This window comes from Canis lupus, chromosome 2 (assembly GCF_048164855.1).
Source record: "Canis lupus baileyi chromosome 2, mCanLup2.hap1, whole genome shotgun sequence".
Classification (NCBI taxonomy): Eukaryota; Metazoa; Chordata; class Mammalia; order Carnivora; family Canidae; genus Canis; species Canis lupus.
The window spans coordinates 24,500,179-24,515,485 of record NC_132839.1 but is presented as its reverse complement, the minus strand read 5'-3'; the positions used below and the strand labels follow the sequence as shown (position 1 = coordinate 24,515,485).

At 41.7% G+C, this 15,307-nt stretch overlaps 1 protein-coding gene across 2 annotated transcripts in view; it reads right to left on the bottom strand.

The window, feature by feature from the left end:
• EDIL3 (EGF like repeats and discoidin domains 3) overlaps positions 1-14,680 on the bottom strand; it is a 393,058-nt gene extending 378,378 nt beyond the window's left edge. For both annotated transcript variants that reach the window (XM_072792939.1, XM_072792940.1), the window contains exon 1: positions 14,388-14,680. In XM_072792939.1, coding sequence (XP_072649040.1) covers positions 14,388-14,454 — 67 coding nt within the window. In that variant the 5' untranslated portion in view covers positions 14,455-14,680. The remainder of the gene's footprint in view (positions 1-14,387) is intronic.
• Between the last annotated feature and the right edge of the window lie 627 nt (positions 14,681-15,307).

Sequence of the window (15,307 nt, the reverse complement as noted above, 5' to 3'; positions counted from 1 at the left end):
TAAGTGCTCTATTCATTATGGAAGCCCCCAGAAATAGTATTCACAAAAGTACTCAACAAACAGCGGCACCTGGGAGGCTCAGCTGGTTAAGCGTCCAACTCCTGATTTCATCTCCAGTCATGACCTCCAGGGTTGTGAGATGGAGCCCAGCTCTGGGCTCTGGCTGAGCATGGAGCCTCCTTAAGATTCTCTCTCTCTCTCTCTCCTCCACCCCACCCCCCTCTTTCCCACTCTCCCTCTCTCTAAAAAAAATTTAAAAGTACCCAACAAACAGATCAGACTGCTTGGGAGGTGAGTTAAAACTCTTAAAATACTCCAGGGAAGAGAAACTTTCCAATTAATTCTACAAATATAGCACTTCCCTAGTACCAAAGTTGATAAAGATTGCTCAAATTACCATTTATAAAAACAGATGCCAACAATCCAAGTAAAATATTAGCAAACAATATTTTGATTTATTTCTAATCATATACAATGATTACTAATTAAAATTAATAATTCATAATTTAATAATAAAAATACTGGCCCACTAATAGAGAAACAGCCCAGTTAGTCTCTAAACTGATACAAATTATCAGATAATTTAGTATATGATGTGTGCTTCATTTTGTAACAATTTTTGTAAGTTGTGTTGGGACACAGAGCTAATCATTTGGTAGAAAAAGCAAAGAGCAATTCTTATGCACTTAAATATGATGCCAAAAGCAGAAATCATGAAGGAAAATATGGATACATTCTACAAAATAAATTTAACTGTTACATAAAAAACATAATAAATACAGAGAGATAAATGAAACTTGAGACAACATGCTTATACTAATATATCTTACTTCCTTAATGTTTTTGGAAAGTGAGGCTTGACGTGAGCACCCTACATAAAGGTGAAATCCATTCCTGAAATCGCTACCCACTTCTTTTAACCTGCTAGACAATTTCTTTTGTATATTCTTTGATCCCCTTCATTTGACTCATTAGAATTTAAGCTTATGTGAGCAAGGACTGTCATCTGCTTCATTCACTCTTGTGATTCTATCGCCCAAAACAGTTCTTGGCATCAATATCGGCTCAATAAAAAGTTGTTGGATATAAATTATAAGACTCTGTGGCACGATCAATTTTATGGTGAAAACTATTACTTTTAAAAAAAAGAAAACTATTACTTTGAGATATTTATTTATTAAAATAAGTCTCTAAATATAGATACCAAGTGACACCATTATAGCTTTTGTTCAATGGCTATATATTTATAGGCTCAAAAATAATTAAAACGTTAGGGAAGAGGAATTAATTTAGCCAAATGTTCTTTCTTATCACATAAAAAATGAGCAAAGCATTAGATTTTATAAGTTTTACTCTACACACTCTTTTGACATCGTCTACCCTCTTCAGAAAGACACACTTTCAGAGCTTTCAGACAAGCAGGAGAAAACATACAATTACTGAGTTACAAGCACACAAATAGTTTTACAACTGAGGCATTTAAGAAAGGTAGAAGCATAGTTGCCCAAAGGGGATTAAACAGCAGTCAGTGGTCACATAAAGATTGTCATTACACACAAAAAAAAACTCTAAATAGAGCTGTTTCTGAGGCTCTTGGCTCCTGGGTAGACACAGCTCCCCCGGTGCTGTCTTTTCCCCTCTGCCAAGTACATCTGGGTTTAGCAGGTGTGACTGCATGAGGGAGGAGGGAAAGAAGTTATGGTTGAAGGAAAGTTATTACTAGTGGAGCTTATGGGAGTGATCCCCCAGGCACTGGGACAATTAGCAGATCAAAGGGCTACCTACAGCTCCTCCACCAGACAATTAAAACCACCAAGAAGTGTTTGGATTTTGTTGCAGACTTTTCTTGTCACCCCCAGATAATAAAATGACAAACTAAAGCTTGCTGTTTATCTTCCATATACAATTACAACTATTTTATTGCAATTTGATAATTTAAGGTAAAACCCAAATCTTGCTTTTAAAGTGTTTATAAATTAGACAGCTATGGAAACAAGTAGGTCATTTATTTAGTCTGCTCTTAGAGTTTGCCACTACTAAAGTATTTATTGCTTTCTCAAAGTGTATCACTTGTGCCATAAATCACAGGTCAATGCATCAGTGCTCCAAGCAGATAAGAATTTATTAAATGAGCTAATGGGTCTATCAAAGGAACACTTTTTTTTTTCAACCAGAGAAAGATTTATACACCAACAGAAGTTTTTTAATTCATGTTTTTCAGTCATCCACACGTGTGAATTTAGCCAACAAATACGGAGTGCCAAAATACTGAATGCCTACTATATATGAGGCATCATGTTTAGAGCTGGATATCCACATTGCGGAACAAAATGTTTTTCCTGCCTACATGGAGCTTACAATACATTGGAAACAAGAAATGAAATAGATAAGCTAATAAGTAATTTTATAGCTATGATTTTTTAAAGGGCCATAAATTTTTTTAAAATAGTGATAGAGAATAATGATAGGACTATTTTGTGTGTATATGTCAGAGGGAACATGGGTAACTTGGAGAAAGCAACCAGAGAGATTATATGAGATTGTGCAGTTTAGGCTAAGGAACCAGTCAGGAGCAGAAAATGGCAACATTTAGAAAGAGATAGCTAGAAATGAATATAGAAATAGAAAAAAAAATACAGAAATACAGATAGATGGTAGTTTCGAAAAGATAATGAATATTTTACAGACCCAAAAGGAAATAAATACAAAAAAAAAAAAAAAAGCTAAGGATAGGAACTTGCACTATAATTTAGCAATATCCACATGATACAAAAATAGCAGTAAATAGCATAATAATATAATTTGCAGGAAATTAGGTTATTCTGTGATTCTATGGGCAAAGAATATACCATATGATAGTAACAAGCATTATACTACATACAAAAATGAAAAAAAAAAAAAGTAAAATTCCAGTGAGGGCAAAAGCATAACAAAATATGAAAAAAATGGCTTATTTGGAAAAAAGTAGTTTGATACAGAAAAATAACTAGCAAAACAATAGACCAAAATTTAGAATATATTTGCAAAAATAAGTAATAAAAAATAAAATTAAGAATGTATTTGCAAAACTAAAAAGGACAGGCTAATGCATATGGCATTATTTTAGGAAGGCACATCCCAGGAATTCTCTGTTCAGTTTTTGGCAAGCCTATTGAATAAATATGCAGGCTACTTGAACAGATTCCAAATGAAAAAACTAAAATGATGAAAATAATGGCTTACAAGGATAGATTAAAGGAAGAACTGTGTACAACTTTAGCATGTCAGTAACTAAAGAAGAAACATTATGGTTTACAAATATTTGAAACATGTAAATTTGAGGAAAAAGTTCTTTGTGTACAAAGTTGCACAATTTTAAGTATGTTGAAAAGGCAAAAGAAATATTCCCCAAGTAATAATGTTGTTTTCCAGTTAGAACCATTTGGACAAATGATCCAATATGGGCAAGGATTAAGACCACCAAGCAGACAGAGACATTTCCAGTAACCTAAACTATGCTGACCTCAAATACATCAAGGACCATTCGGATAGGATGAAGTAGGTCAGGGCAAAACTGTAAAATCTTCCTATCCCCCAGATGTGCTTTAAATTTAGAAGGGATCTTTCCTTGGATTTAGGTCTTCCTCTGTAATTGTATTATAGTGAAGTGAGTCCTAGACTTGGATCTGTAAGGCTTAGTTTGAGCGCGCACCACTTACCCTATTCTCATCTATATCCTCATCTGCCAATAAAGATAACGATAACCCCCTAGACACTTGTGAGGTTTAAAAGGGCTGTTGCATATGAAAACATATTTTATGTGGCTAAAGGCAGTGCTCTTAGTGAGATATATCAATTATTAGAATGATCTCAACATGTCAAAAGCTGTAGGAAAAGGACTGTCAAAGAGTATGATGCTTGGGACTAGGCCATTAGACTGTCTTCTGCCTAGAAGAAATCTGTTCTTCTCTGAGTCACTGTTTACCCACAGTCCTCTTAACTGGATACTGTTTTCTCTCCCAAAGTTTATAGCTGTGAGATACGGCATTAGTCTTTCCCATTCCTCAAAGCAATTTCCTGAACATTTTTTCTCCTTCCCCTCAAAAATCAAAAATAAAAACAAAAAGCCCCAGCTAGTTTTCATTTCCTGTAACAGGGACGCCTGGGGTGGCTCAGTGGTTGAGCATCTGCCTTTCACTCAGGGCCTGACCCCAGGGTCCAGGATTGAGTACCACATCAGGCTCCCTGCAGGGAGTCTGTTTGTCCCTCTGCCTATGTCTCTGGCTCTCTGTATGTGTCTCTCATGAATAAATAAATAAAACTTTAAAAAAAATTCATATAACAGATCTCTATTCCTCAATACTACCCTCATATTATAGTTATCTCTTGATCTCTGCACTATGTCCCCTCATTCCTTGAAGATTTCTATTCCTGGTTCACCGTCATTCTCTCCAACATTTCTTCTTGAAAAACTTTTTTCAGTACCCGCATAAATTATTTTTACATTCCTTGACTGTTTTCTTCTAATGATCCTGTCTTCTATCCTCCTTCAAACATAGTTCTGAATGGTTGAAGTAGTTCATATTTCAATATGATTCTGCCCCAAAATTTACAATTATCAATTAACTATAATTTCCATACAATTTCTGCAGTGCCCCATAATACTTCTCATAAAACACTTTCTAGATTTCTTGCTCATTCCATTTACGACCCTCAACTCAACCTTTCAGCTATACTAGGATTTCCAATGGGTTGTGCTAACTTCTGACAGCAATCCAATTTTCTTAGTTGCAGGGATGGGAATGAGACTTTGAAAACTACCTAGTTCGGGACTTAATGAAGCAAAAATGGTAAAAGCATCTGGGCCGAGAAATTTAAAAATAGTTGAATACCCCTGAAAATGGAAAAACACAGACAGAGAAAGAAGGTTGGGAAAGAAGTGAGATAAGAAAGACCACAAATTGCAGCAGTGACAAGAGTGAGTTTGTGGGAATGAAAGGCAGAGAGGGTAGAAAAATGATAATTCTGGTAAGAGAAAGTCTGAGAAATTTAAAGTACTGGTAGCTAAAAAAAAAAAAAAAAAAAAGTCCTGGTAGCTGAGCCAATCATGTGATGAGAAAGTCTATTGGATAGCATTGCCAATAGGTTCCTAAAAATGGAGATGGGAATCATTAGTGTTGGGAACTTCCAGGAAGTTCATTACCAGAATGTAGAAAGGGTCACTAGCTTATTCATGCATGAAAGATTTTTAACGGGACAAACGGACAAACGTGAAGAGAAGAAAAAGGGTTCCGATTCTTTGAGAAAGTTCAGGATGTCAAGATGGTTAGTTATTTAACAGTCTGTTAAATAACATACAGTCTCCCTACAGGAAAGGAGCTGTTGTAGGCTGATGGCAAGAAAGTGTTTATGTCAGAATGAGAGGCAGTTTTGAATAGTTTTTGAAAAAGCAATAGTACACAAACTCCTCCTTTTCATCTTGTGAGTCCAAGAACTGAGAAAAATGTACCACAAGTAAAGTGGTATAGCAGAAAAGAGGAAAAAGTATGTTGGAATCAGAATGTGTAGAGTCAAGTTCAAACTCACTGATTGCTTGAATTATTGATCATGTGACTTTTTGAACCTCAGGTTCCTTATCTGCTAAAAGAAATTAAGAATGTCTTCTTTGTTTATGGTCCATAGAATGGAGATGGGAAATACCTAAGAAATTTACCCTATTGCTTTATTTATTATTCTTGGGGAATAAATATAATACTGTGGAGCTCTATTTACACTATTAAGTATATACATAAACACAGTGTTATTAATAAGGTGATCTCAGATGGTGTAATTTTTGACATTTTGCAAAATGTTGAAAGTGAATCCAATACTGGTTTAAAAAAATAAACCATCTTTTAGTTAAATAATTGTTAAAATAAACCAGGAAATTTTCTAGTTGATGTGGTTTGAGACCACTCAGTGCTTTTGTTTGGCTAAAGTTTCTTAATGGGGTTACATAGAAATAAAATTAAATGAGGACAGGATGTGAGGTAAATTAAATACTTTCATTAAGCTAGCAGAAATAAAAACCTTGTTAACCTTTAAAACCACTTTGTCCTACATTATGTACCTGAAAATTGCAGAGAAAGCATGCTCTTATATATCATATTGAGTAACAACGAAACCATGCAGATGAGCAATGGAATCCTAGAAAACCAAAAAAGAGTAAAATCTCATGTCATAATACACTGAATGGCAAGATTGTAGGGAAAAAAATGAGTTTTGAATCATTTCCCAAGTGTTGTACTTCTTTTCCCTACCTTTGCTGTTCTTCTTGGTGATATAGGATTCTAAAAGACACATTAACTCTCCAACCTGTATTTCTGAATGTGAAAAGAGGTATCATATTTTACCAACTTGTATTAGAAAATTTTAAAAATCTTGTCCCGAAAGAAGAAATATAATTTACCCTTTCCAAATACCTTCCAGTTAAATAGTAAGAGATACGAAGTGTGTGTTTTATAAATAAGAAAATCTATCTCCACAAACTATCTCCACCATATAAAGGACATGTGACTCATTGAAACTGCATGCTTTAGTAGTTAAGAAAGCAGGCTCTAGATTTAACCTGGATTCTAATTCTAACAAGCTGTTTGGTAGCTATGTGATCTGGGGAAAAGATTTAACGTCTGTATTTCTGATTTCTCCTTTGTACGTTAACAATAATGGTATCTGCACCCCCAAAGACTTGTAAAAATCGAAGTGGTATTTAGAACAGTGGAACACATAGCATGAACTCAATAAATACTAGACTTGTTATCTGTACTTAAGAGAGGTATCAGAATGAATGTCCATGTTAACTTGTCTAACAAAATGCTTAATCTGACTGGTGGCAGTCCCCGAGTAAAGAGAAGAAGGAAAAAAACTATTGCCTGAAAAATTACTGTTTCTGGGTCAAACTTAGAGTCAGTTGGAAATGTCAGAACCTTGTATTTAACAACAAAAAAAAATCTATCACTTAGAGGTAGTTCTTCTTTTAATTGAAGATGGATAGCCACCCTAGAAAGCACTTTACATCATCCTGTACATTAATACTATATTTTTAACAATGCTTTTGCAGGAGCATTGACAAGTATTCCCAAAGTATGCTCATTCTACCACACAGATTGTAAGGAAAACATTTAAGTAAGAAACAAAGCTTTTAAAGCTTCTGAAACTACTTTTGACTTTTTTTTTTTTTTTTTCTGTAAAAGACAAACTGCTGTTGAAAATGTGTAAGTACTTCTTGAGGAACACTGATAAGGCCAGGCAGGAATAGCTCTATTCATCTGAATGTATATTGAGCATCTATTTGGGGCTTTGTTGTTGTTTAGTTGGATTGTTTTGCCTAGCTCCCTTATAAGTGTTGTCTGTATGGAAGCACTACACGCAAAACAAGAGCTGGGGTATAAATTCTAAAACATTCTGAATGGTATTTTGCTTGTTGCTTGTCCAGAGCCAATATTTCGAAAGTTAGTGTTTACAAAACTAAGCTATTGAAAGAAAAAAGGATGAATAAACTACACAAAAGGAGAGTTCAATTAGTATAGGGAAAGGAATACGTGCAGAAAGAAAGGCATGAAAGATGTGAGCGTGGATGGACGACTGATGCCAACAGGTGGCAGACATTAACTGGAGGGAATTGTCAATTTATTCCAAATAAAAATATTCTCTAGTGTTCCCATTTGACTCTTCCACTCTTTTCTGCTCTGAAATGATAAGCCCATCTTACTCTGGTTATCTTCATATAATCTTGGGTATCAGTAAAATGTAAATGGTCATCCTGACCTCAGTACAGCAAGAAAAGCCTTAGGAGGATTATTCTGCATCCCTCAAATTAAAAATGTTATCCAATAGCGAGCAAAAATCTTAAAGAATGCATGATGGCCTATCCGCATTGATATAGATTAGCTTCAAATCAACACAATGTCATCTAGCATGAGATTAAAACCCTAGCCTTCCCATTTATGGACCGTTATGCTACCTTAAATTACTCTTAAAAGATATCAATCAGTCTGATACAGACTTGTTTAAGAAAAGAGAAAAAAGTAAAGCTAAGATATAGACTCAATCTTCTTTCTCCATAGTAACAATCACATTCAAAAGCCTTCACTTAAATTCTTGTACTTAAATCCTCCATTCTGCTTCATGCACTATTAAATCTGTTGTTGAACTAATCCCACACAGTTACTATCACCATAATAACACATATTTTAAAAAACAAAATAACAACATATTTTCTTCTAAAATATAACCAGATAATTGCAAGACATCTTATCTGCATTCTGAGGTCTACTTCTTTTGTACAAAATTGAGTCCTAGATTTCCTAATACTTTCATTCATTATTTAAGGGGAAAAAGAATCAATAGAAAATGTATAATACCATATTCCCTGGATTGATGATAAAATAGAATATTAAACAAGAAATTCTTCAAATATCCATCTCGTCCACCATTAAGCAGGTTTTCCAAGCTTAAATATTTTTGACAAAATCTCTTCAACGATGCATGCATTTTACTGCTTTTCTATCCCCAAATGTCGAATATATTGCAGTGAGTCTTTGTCTAGGATGCAAGGCCAATAATAGCAGCAATTATTATAATATTCTTTGACACACTAATGCCTTTTGGTTTTGATACTTAGCCCCTCCCCCCATAAATGTCCCTGGTTTTTTACACTATACGGTACCACTGCTTTTGCATAGGCTTTTTTAGTCCCGTTTCTGTCTTATAGCTGCTATGGTTTTTTGCTCTGATTAAAGACTGACCTATTAGCTCATATGCCTTTCACTATTTGCATCCTGTTTACAGAAAGCCCAGAAACTTAAGCACCAAGAGAAACGAACTTTTCTCTATGATCTAAATACTGAATGTATTCTCTCTCTTAGGTGGTCAGGAGTTTTTGATGTTTTCTCCTAGTTTCTCAACTATGTGCTACAAGCAAAATAAGAGACTTCTCTGTAAGTAGGATGGCTATAAATTATTGTCCAGTTGATAGTTTCAGGCAGGACACTCTTACGGAATCAAGGTATAAAATCTCAAGTTGCTCCATAATTAAGATCCTAACTTATTTCCATTTATGTTTTTTTTTTAAGATTTTATTTATTTATTCATGAGAGACACAGAGAGAGAGAGAGGCAGAGAGACAGGTAGAGGGAGAAGCAGGCTCCATGCAGGGAGCCCACCACAGGACTCGATCCTGGGACCCCAGGATCAGGCCCTGGGCTGAAAGTGGCCCTAAACCACTGAGCCACCTGAGGATTCCCTCCATTTATGTTTTAAACCTCAGGATTTAGTAATAGAGGCTTCACATTATCATGTTGTGATCCCCCCCCACACACACACACAAAAGTAAATGGCAAATTCCACGATGTTTTGGAGATTTGCAATCTCTTAATAATGACAGAATTTTATAATGGATTAGGTGCCCTAGTTGCCATCCAGCAGAGAAATGTTGGGGAAGAGGAGAAATAAAGATGGAAAGAAATGAAAATAACTTTTATATTAGTAGGACTGACACAGGAAGGATGTCACCAGATGAATGCTCTATATCAGCGACTGTATAAGAAACTGAACCTGTAGAAATGGGGTATTGATGAATCTGTAACCCAGTTTGAAGAGCTATATCAGCAGATGCTAGAACTAATTTGCAAGGAATGGTTATCAGTTAAGGATCAATTAAAAATAAATAAATGATGTCAGGGCACTAAAAGCTATTGATATACAATAGGCACATATATAAGAATTAATAAATGCAGAAAATGGGTAATGACAAACTTTATTTATCATGTCATTTAGTCTCTTTTGACCACATGATTTATGTTATTTAGATACTTGCAAGCTTGCAAGCTCCAGGAAACATATACTTTACCATCATGAGAGAAAAGGATAACTAGTCATCTCTTACCAGTACTATAGATGTGTATAAATATACAATTGAATATATACCCACGCAAATTAATATAACAGAATTTTCCATTTATAAAACTTAGAGCTGGTATGGAGAGTATGCTTAAATGTATGCAAACATTGCAGCATTAATTGTTTCACTACAAGTACCTCATAGCATCTCTTTGGATGATACTCAAGAGACTTCTGAAAAATAATGGTTCAACCTAAGACATGGGCTTGTTTGTGGCAGTTAGTTAGAGTAACTGTTTCCAAGTCTAAAAACTGTGGTAAAAGCAGTAGGTTCTTAAAATTCACCCTCCTTCTGTTTCTCAGGGGAGCACTGAAAACTAACTAATAACATCAGTTTCACACAGAGCAGAAAGTCAGTTTACATGGGTTTGAAGACTCACCTTTACTGGTTTACTTCTTTTATTTTTTCCATCTTTCCTTTAAAAGATCTCCATTGATTATCCTGACACCTGCTGGCAAGGGCACAGGTGATCCTTGTCTACTTTTCCCTCCAACAACTTCCCCAAATCAAAGACTTTTTAGAGGTATTTTCAGTGACAACTAAGTGGTCATTTTTTCAGTTTAAGTATTTATGGTACTTGATTTCTAGCATTATCACATAACCATGAAAAAAATGTCAATACTTTTTCTACTTCACATGGGCAACCGCTCGACTCTTTGTATATAAATACATGTTTGTTTTCGATATTATAATCATGATATGGGCTATGAATAAACAAACAAAAAACATGCCAGGCTTCTTCCTTAAAACACAGATAATATTGAATAGAATAGTAGGGGACGCCTGGGTGGCTCAGTGGTTGAGCATCTGCCTTTGGCTCAGGGCATGACCTGGGGATCCCAGGATCCAGTCCCACATCAGGCTCCCCGCAGGGAGCCTGCTTCTCCCTCTGCCTGTGTCTCTGCCTCTCTCTCTGTGTCTCTCATGAATAAATAAATAAAATCTTTAAAAAAGTAAGTGAATAGTAGGAATGGCTTCATCTGGGCTTTCTACTATTTTTTCCTTAATAATACCAATTTACAAATATTTAGGAAATAAACTCAACTATGTAAAAAGTAAATTGATTAGCTATGATAAGTCATGCCATTAATTACATATTTACAAAATTTGTGATTTATTTCTCAGTACCTACTCATTATGATTTACTCTGTCTTGAACTGAGTTTTGAAGCCTGCACCATTTTATGGGGTTTTTGTTGTTGTTTTGGCAAGAATCTGATGAACCCACTACATCATATATCATACTCAAAGCTATTGCACCTACAAGTGTACTCAGGAAACAACAAATATCAGAATTACTTTTTTAGGCTTTAACTCTCATATCAAGCAGCTTTTTAAAATCGTACACAAATGATGAAATATACAGTCCATCCCATTATGCAAAACCCTTCAAAAAATTAAAAGTCTTGAAAGTAAGTTATCTAATTAAAATATCTATTTTAGTATCAGTAAAATTAAAAGTATGGGCTACTAATTTAGACTCTAAGAAGTGTCAAACTTATATTTTGTAATGATCTTGAGTAACCAAGCTATTTCATATTAATACTGTACATTTTATCCCTTTCCGTTGCTATAATTTTGTGAGAAGGAAAAAAAAATCACATGTATCTGGCAATAAAAGCAAACTTTATTAAAATATTTACTAAAAATATCCTAGATCCTGAATACATGTTTCATATGAACACTGATCTAAAGGTTTTTGAGAAAAATACAAGACAGCTTTAATTTAGAGAAGAGTATAGAAGTGAAATATATCTGCCTGGTTTTTGAAGATCTTTCTAACTTCAAGATCATAGAAGGAAGAATATAGCTTTTCAATGTTTTAACCATTAATTTTTATTATAAATGCTTTCCCAAACCATATGCATATTTAAAACAAAATACATTTCAATTCTAAGGAAACATTTCAAGAAAAATCAAAACAACTTTTTCAGGAACACAGCGGGGGGAAAAAGCGTGTGCTGTATCACCACTGATGAATGGGATGGCCAAGATTTTGCATTAGTGTCCAACTGTCAGATCAGGATACTTTCTCTTCACTTTATTAATTTTAGCTCAAGAGTCCAAAATAACTTTTAGGCGTTTCATCTGGCACCTGAATCAGCACTTATTTTTAAAGTCCAGAATTCATGGTCATGTAAATTAAGTAATGAAGATATTAATGTGTAATAAATCTTTAAAAGCACAAAAACCTGTTATTTCAGTATGAATATTGCTACACTAATCATAGAAGCATACTTTTATTATCTTGAGACTGTTCAGGTACTAATTTACCCTCACGTCGAATAACTAAAAATCACCATTGATTAAAAAAAGGAAATTCAAATGCCAATGATTCATAGTATTTAGGACATGTCTAGACATTTTTAGACAGTGCCATTTGCTTAAAGACTTCAGGCACCAACTGCAGGCACAGGGACAGATTGCATAAGATGTCACGTGCTTGCTGCAACTGTATGCATGTTATTGGATTTTTCAGAGCAACCCACAGCGATGAATAATTTAAGAGTTAATAAAATATTCAATCTGACTGATCCATTGGTTTAATTTTAAAATAAAAACGACTAATAAAAGAAATCACCGAGCCCCCCTCATTAACGCGCGTAAACTGCATCCCACGCAGGGAAACACCAATTTCTAAAAGGGCTGCATTTAGATAAACCGATGTCTGGGGAGGAGGGATGCAAGGGACATCCTCTGTGCTAACACTGGCCTCGGTAAGTTTACTCAAAGTTTAATTGTTCGGAGCTGTCACACGAGCTGCACCCTGCCTTCTGCGGGGCCGAGGAGAAGACATTAGAAAGGTGCAAGTTGAACAAAAAAGGGCTCCTGGAAAATGGTCCATTTCTTTCCTAAAGCCCCTTTTCCCACTAACCGCAGGCCGGCTTGGGGAAGGAAAAAAAAAAAAAAAAAAAAAAAAAGGAGCAACGTCTGAGGGAATATGGAGTAGACCGCTGCCCGGTTACGGCGCAGGCAGGGGCGGGAGTGGGGAGCCCGGCGGCGCCCCGCGGCAGGTGCGAGCCGAGGCCGCCGCGCCCCAGGCCCCGCCGCCCGCCCCGCGCGCGGGACGCAGCGGCTCCTCCTCACCCCGCCGCCCCCGCTCGGCTCGGGGGACAGAGGGGGCCGCGGGGCGCCGCGTCGGTGCGTGCGAGCGGCGGAGGTGTGCTCCCGGGTTCGGGTGGGAGGGAGGCGCGGAGGCGCGGACGGGCGGAGCGGGAGGCAGCGCCCGCAGCCCTCCCCGGGCCGACCCTGCGAAGGGATGCGAGTGCCGGAGGGATGCGGACGGAGAGAAGAGAAAGGGGGACCGGGGGGCGCGGGGGCACCCGGCCGAGCCGCCGCAAGCCCCTGCCCCCCTTAGCCTCTGCGGAGGGGCTGCCCCCGCCTGGCACCCGGAGGGGCGCCCACCTACACACGCGCCCACGCGGGGGGGGGCCGAGCATCGCGGCCGGCAGCGCAGCCGGGGCGCCCGGGGCACCGCGGACCGCGGCCCCCGAGCGGCCCCCGAGCGCCCCGCTGTCCCAGGCCGGAGCGCGGATGCGGGCGCGCACGGTGCGCGGCAGACACTCGTGCAGCGTGGATTTCAAACGGATCCGAGTCCAGGCTCCCACCCCAACTCTCCGGTCTCGGAGGCGCAGCACGCACAGCCCAGTAGAGCGCTCGGCTCTCCGCTCCAAGCAGCCTGCGGGCGGCGGCCTCCCCCTCGGACCCCTCCGTGGGCGCCTCAGGGGCGCGGGGCCCCCGGGGCGCGCCTCCAGCCCCCTCCCCGGGCCGACCCCAGCCCCGGCCGCGCGCGGCGACGCGGGCGGGACAAGGGCTCGTGCCGCCGAGCCAGCCCCTCGCAAAGGACCTCGGATTCGTCCGTCCCGCTCCGCGCGAGGCTCGCCGGAGTCCTGTCATTTTTTTTTTTTTTTTTTTTTAATTTTTTTTGCAGGCTGGTGGATTGCGCCCGAGTCACGGAGAAGCACCAGCAGAGCAGCTCTTACAACTTTTCCGCTCTTGGGCGGGGGAGCGAGGGTGGCTCGCACCGCAAGGTCCTCGGTTGCCAAGACTTAGGCAGGTGCCCGGAGGGCGCGGCGAGCCCGGCTCGGAGCCCGGGGAGGGCAGAGGACGGGCGGGGTCCCGGGCGGCTGTGCCATCGCCGCAGCGCGTGCGTCCTGCTCGGGCGGGCAGCGGGGAGCCGGGGGGACCGCCCGCCCGCCGCCCGGGGCACCCGCTCCCCGCTCCCCGCTCGGCCCCGCCGGGGCCCCGCCCGCCGCCGCGGCGAGCACCACCGCCCGCAGCGCCCGGGCCCCCCGCCGCCTCCCCGGCGCCCCGCGCCCGGTCCCCGCTCGCCCCACGCGCTCCGCGCCGACTTTGCAGCACTTTCCCGCGGCCCCGGGGGCGCCGCCTCCTCCGCGCCGCCCCCCCGGCGCGGCGGCTCCCGGAGGACCCCAGCCCGGCCCGCACCCCCGCCCGGCCCCGCCGCTCACCTCTGCACAGCTGGGGGACACCCAGGCCGAGCCCGATCAGGAGCCAGGCGGCCGCCGAGCGCTTCATGGTGCGGGCTCCGGGACGCGGCCCGGCCGGCCGGGGGGCGCGGCGGAGGGCAGTGTCGGCGGGGCGGGCGGCCGCTGCCGGGAATCCGGGGGACGCTGCGCGCCCGCGGCGCTCCTGCAACACGCGGCGGGAGAGGAGAGTGGCGGCCGCGGGCGCCGGGAGGCGGGCGAGCTCGGCGGAGCTGCGGGCGGGCTCGGCCTCCGCGGCGGGTGGGTCCCGGCCGAGGCGGGCGGGGCGGGCGGGCGGGCGGGGCTCCCGCGGCGGGGGCGGCGGGGATGCGCGCCCGGCCCCTGCGCTCCGGCCGCCGCGGCTGCGGGCTCCCGACCCGGAGACCCCGAGAACAATGGGGCGGGAGCCGGGGAGCGAGCGGCCCGGGCGCCCCGCGTGCTGTCAGCGGCGGCGAGCGCGGGCCTGGGCTGCCGGGCGCTCCCGCCTCCCCCGCCCCCCGGCCCCCTCCCCGGCCGTCCGCTCGCCTCCCTCTCTCTCCTCCCTCTCCTCTCCCTCTCCTCTCCCTCTCCTCTCCCTCTCCCTCTCCCGTGGCTCCTTCTGCTGGAAGACGGAAGGGAGACAACTGCTGCCACACCCCGGCACCTGCCACCACCTCTAAAGTTCCCAGGGCGCCTGTACCTTCCCCGCGCGCGCCTGGGGCTCTAGGGTCCAGGGAAGCCCCTCCGCGCCGGCGAGTCTTGGTTCCAGCTCCGACTTTACTATTCACCGCGGTAAAGATGCCCCCCCCCCCGGGCCCCCCCGCGAAGTCCCGTTGTCAGAAGAGCCAGGAAAAAAAAAAATAAGTTGAGAGATTTTTGAAAAGTGAATCTTGGGGCACGGAGCTGCGTGAGAAAGGAAACCCTGC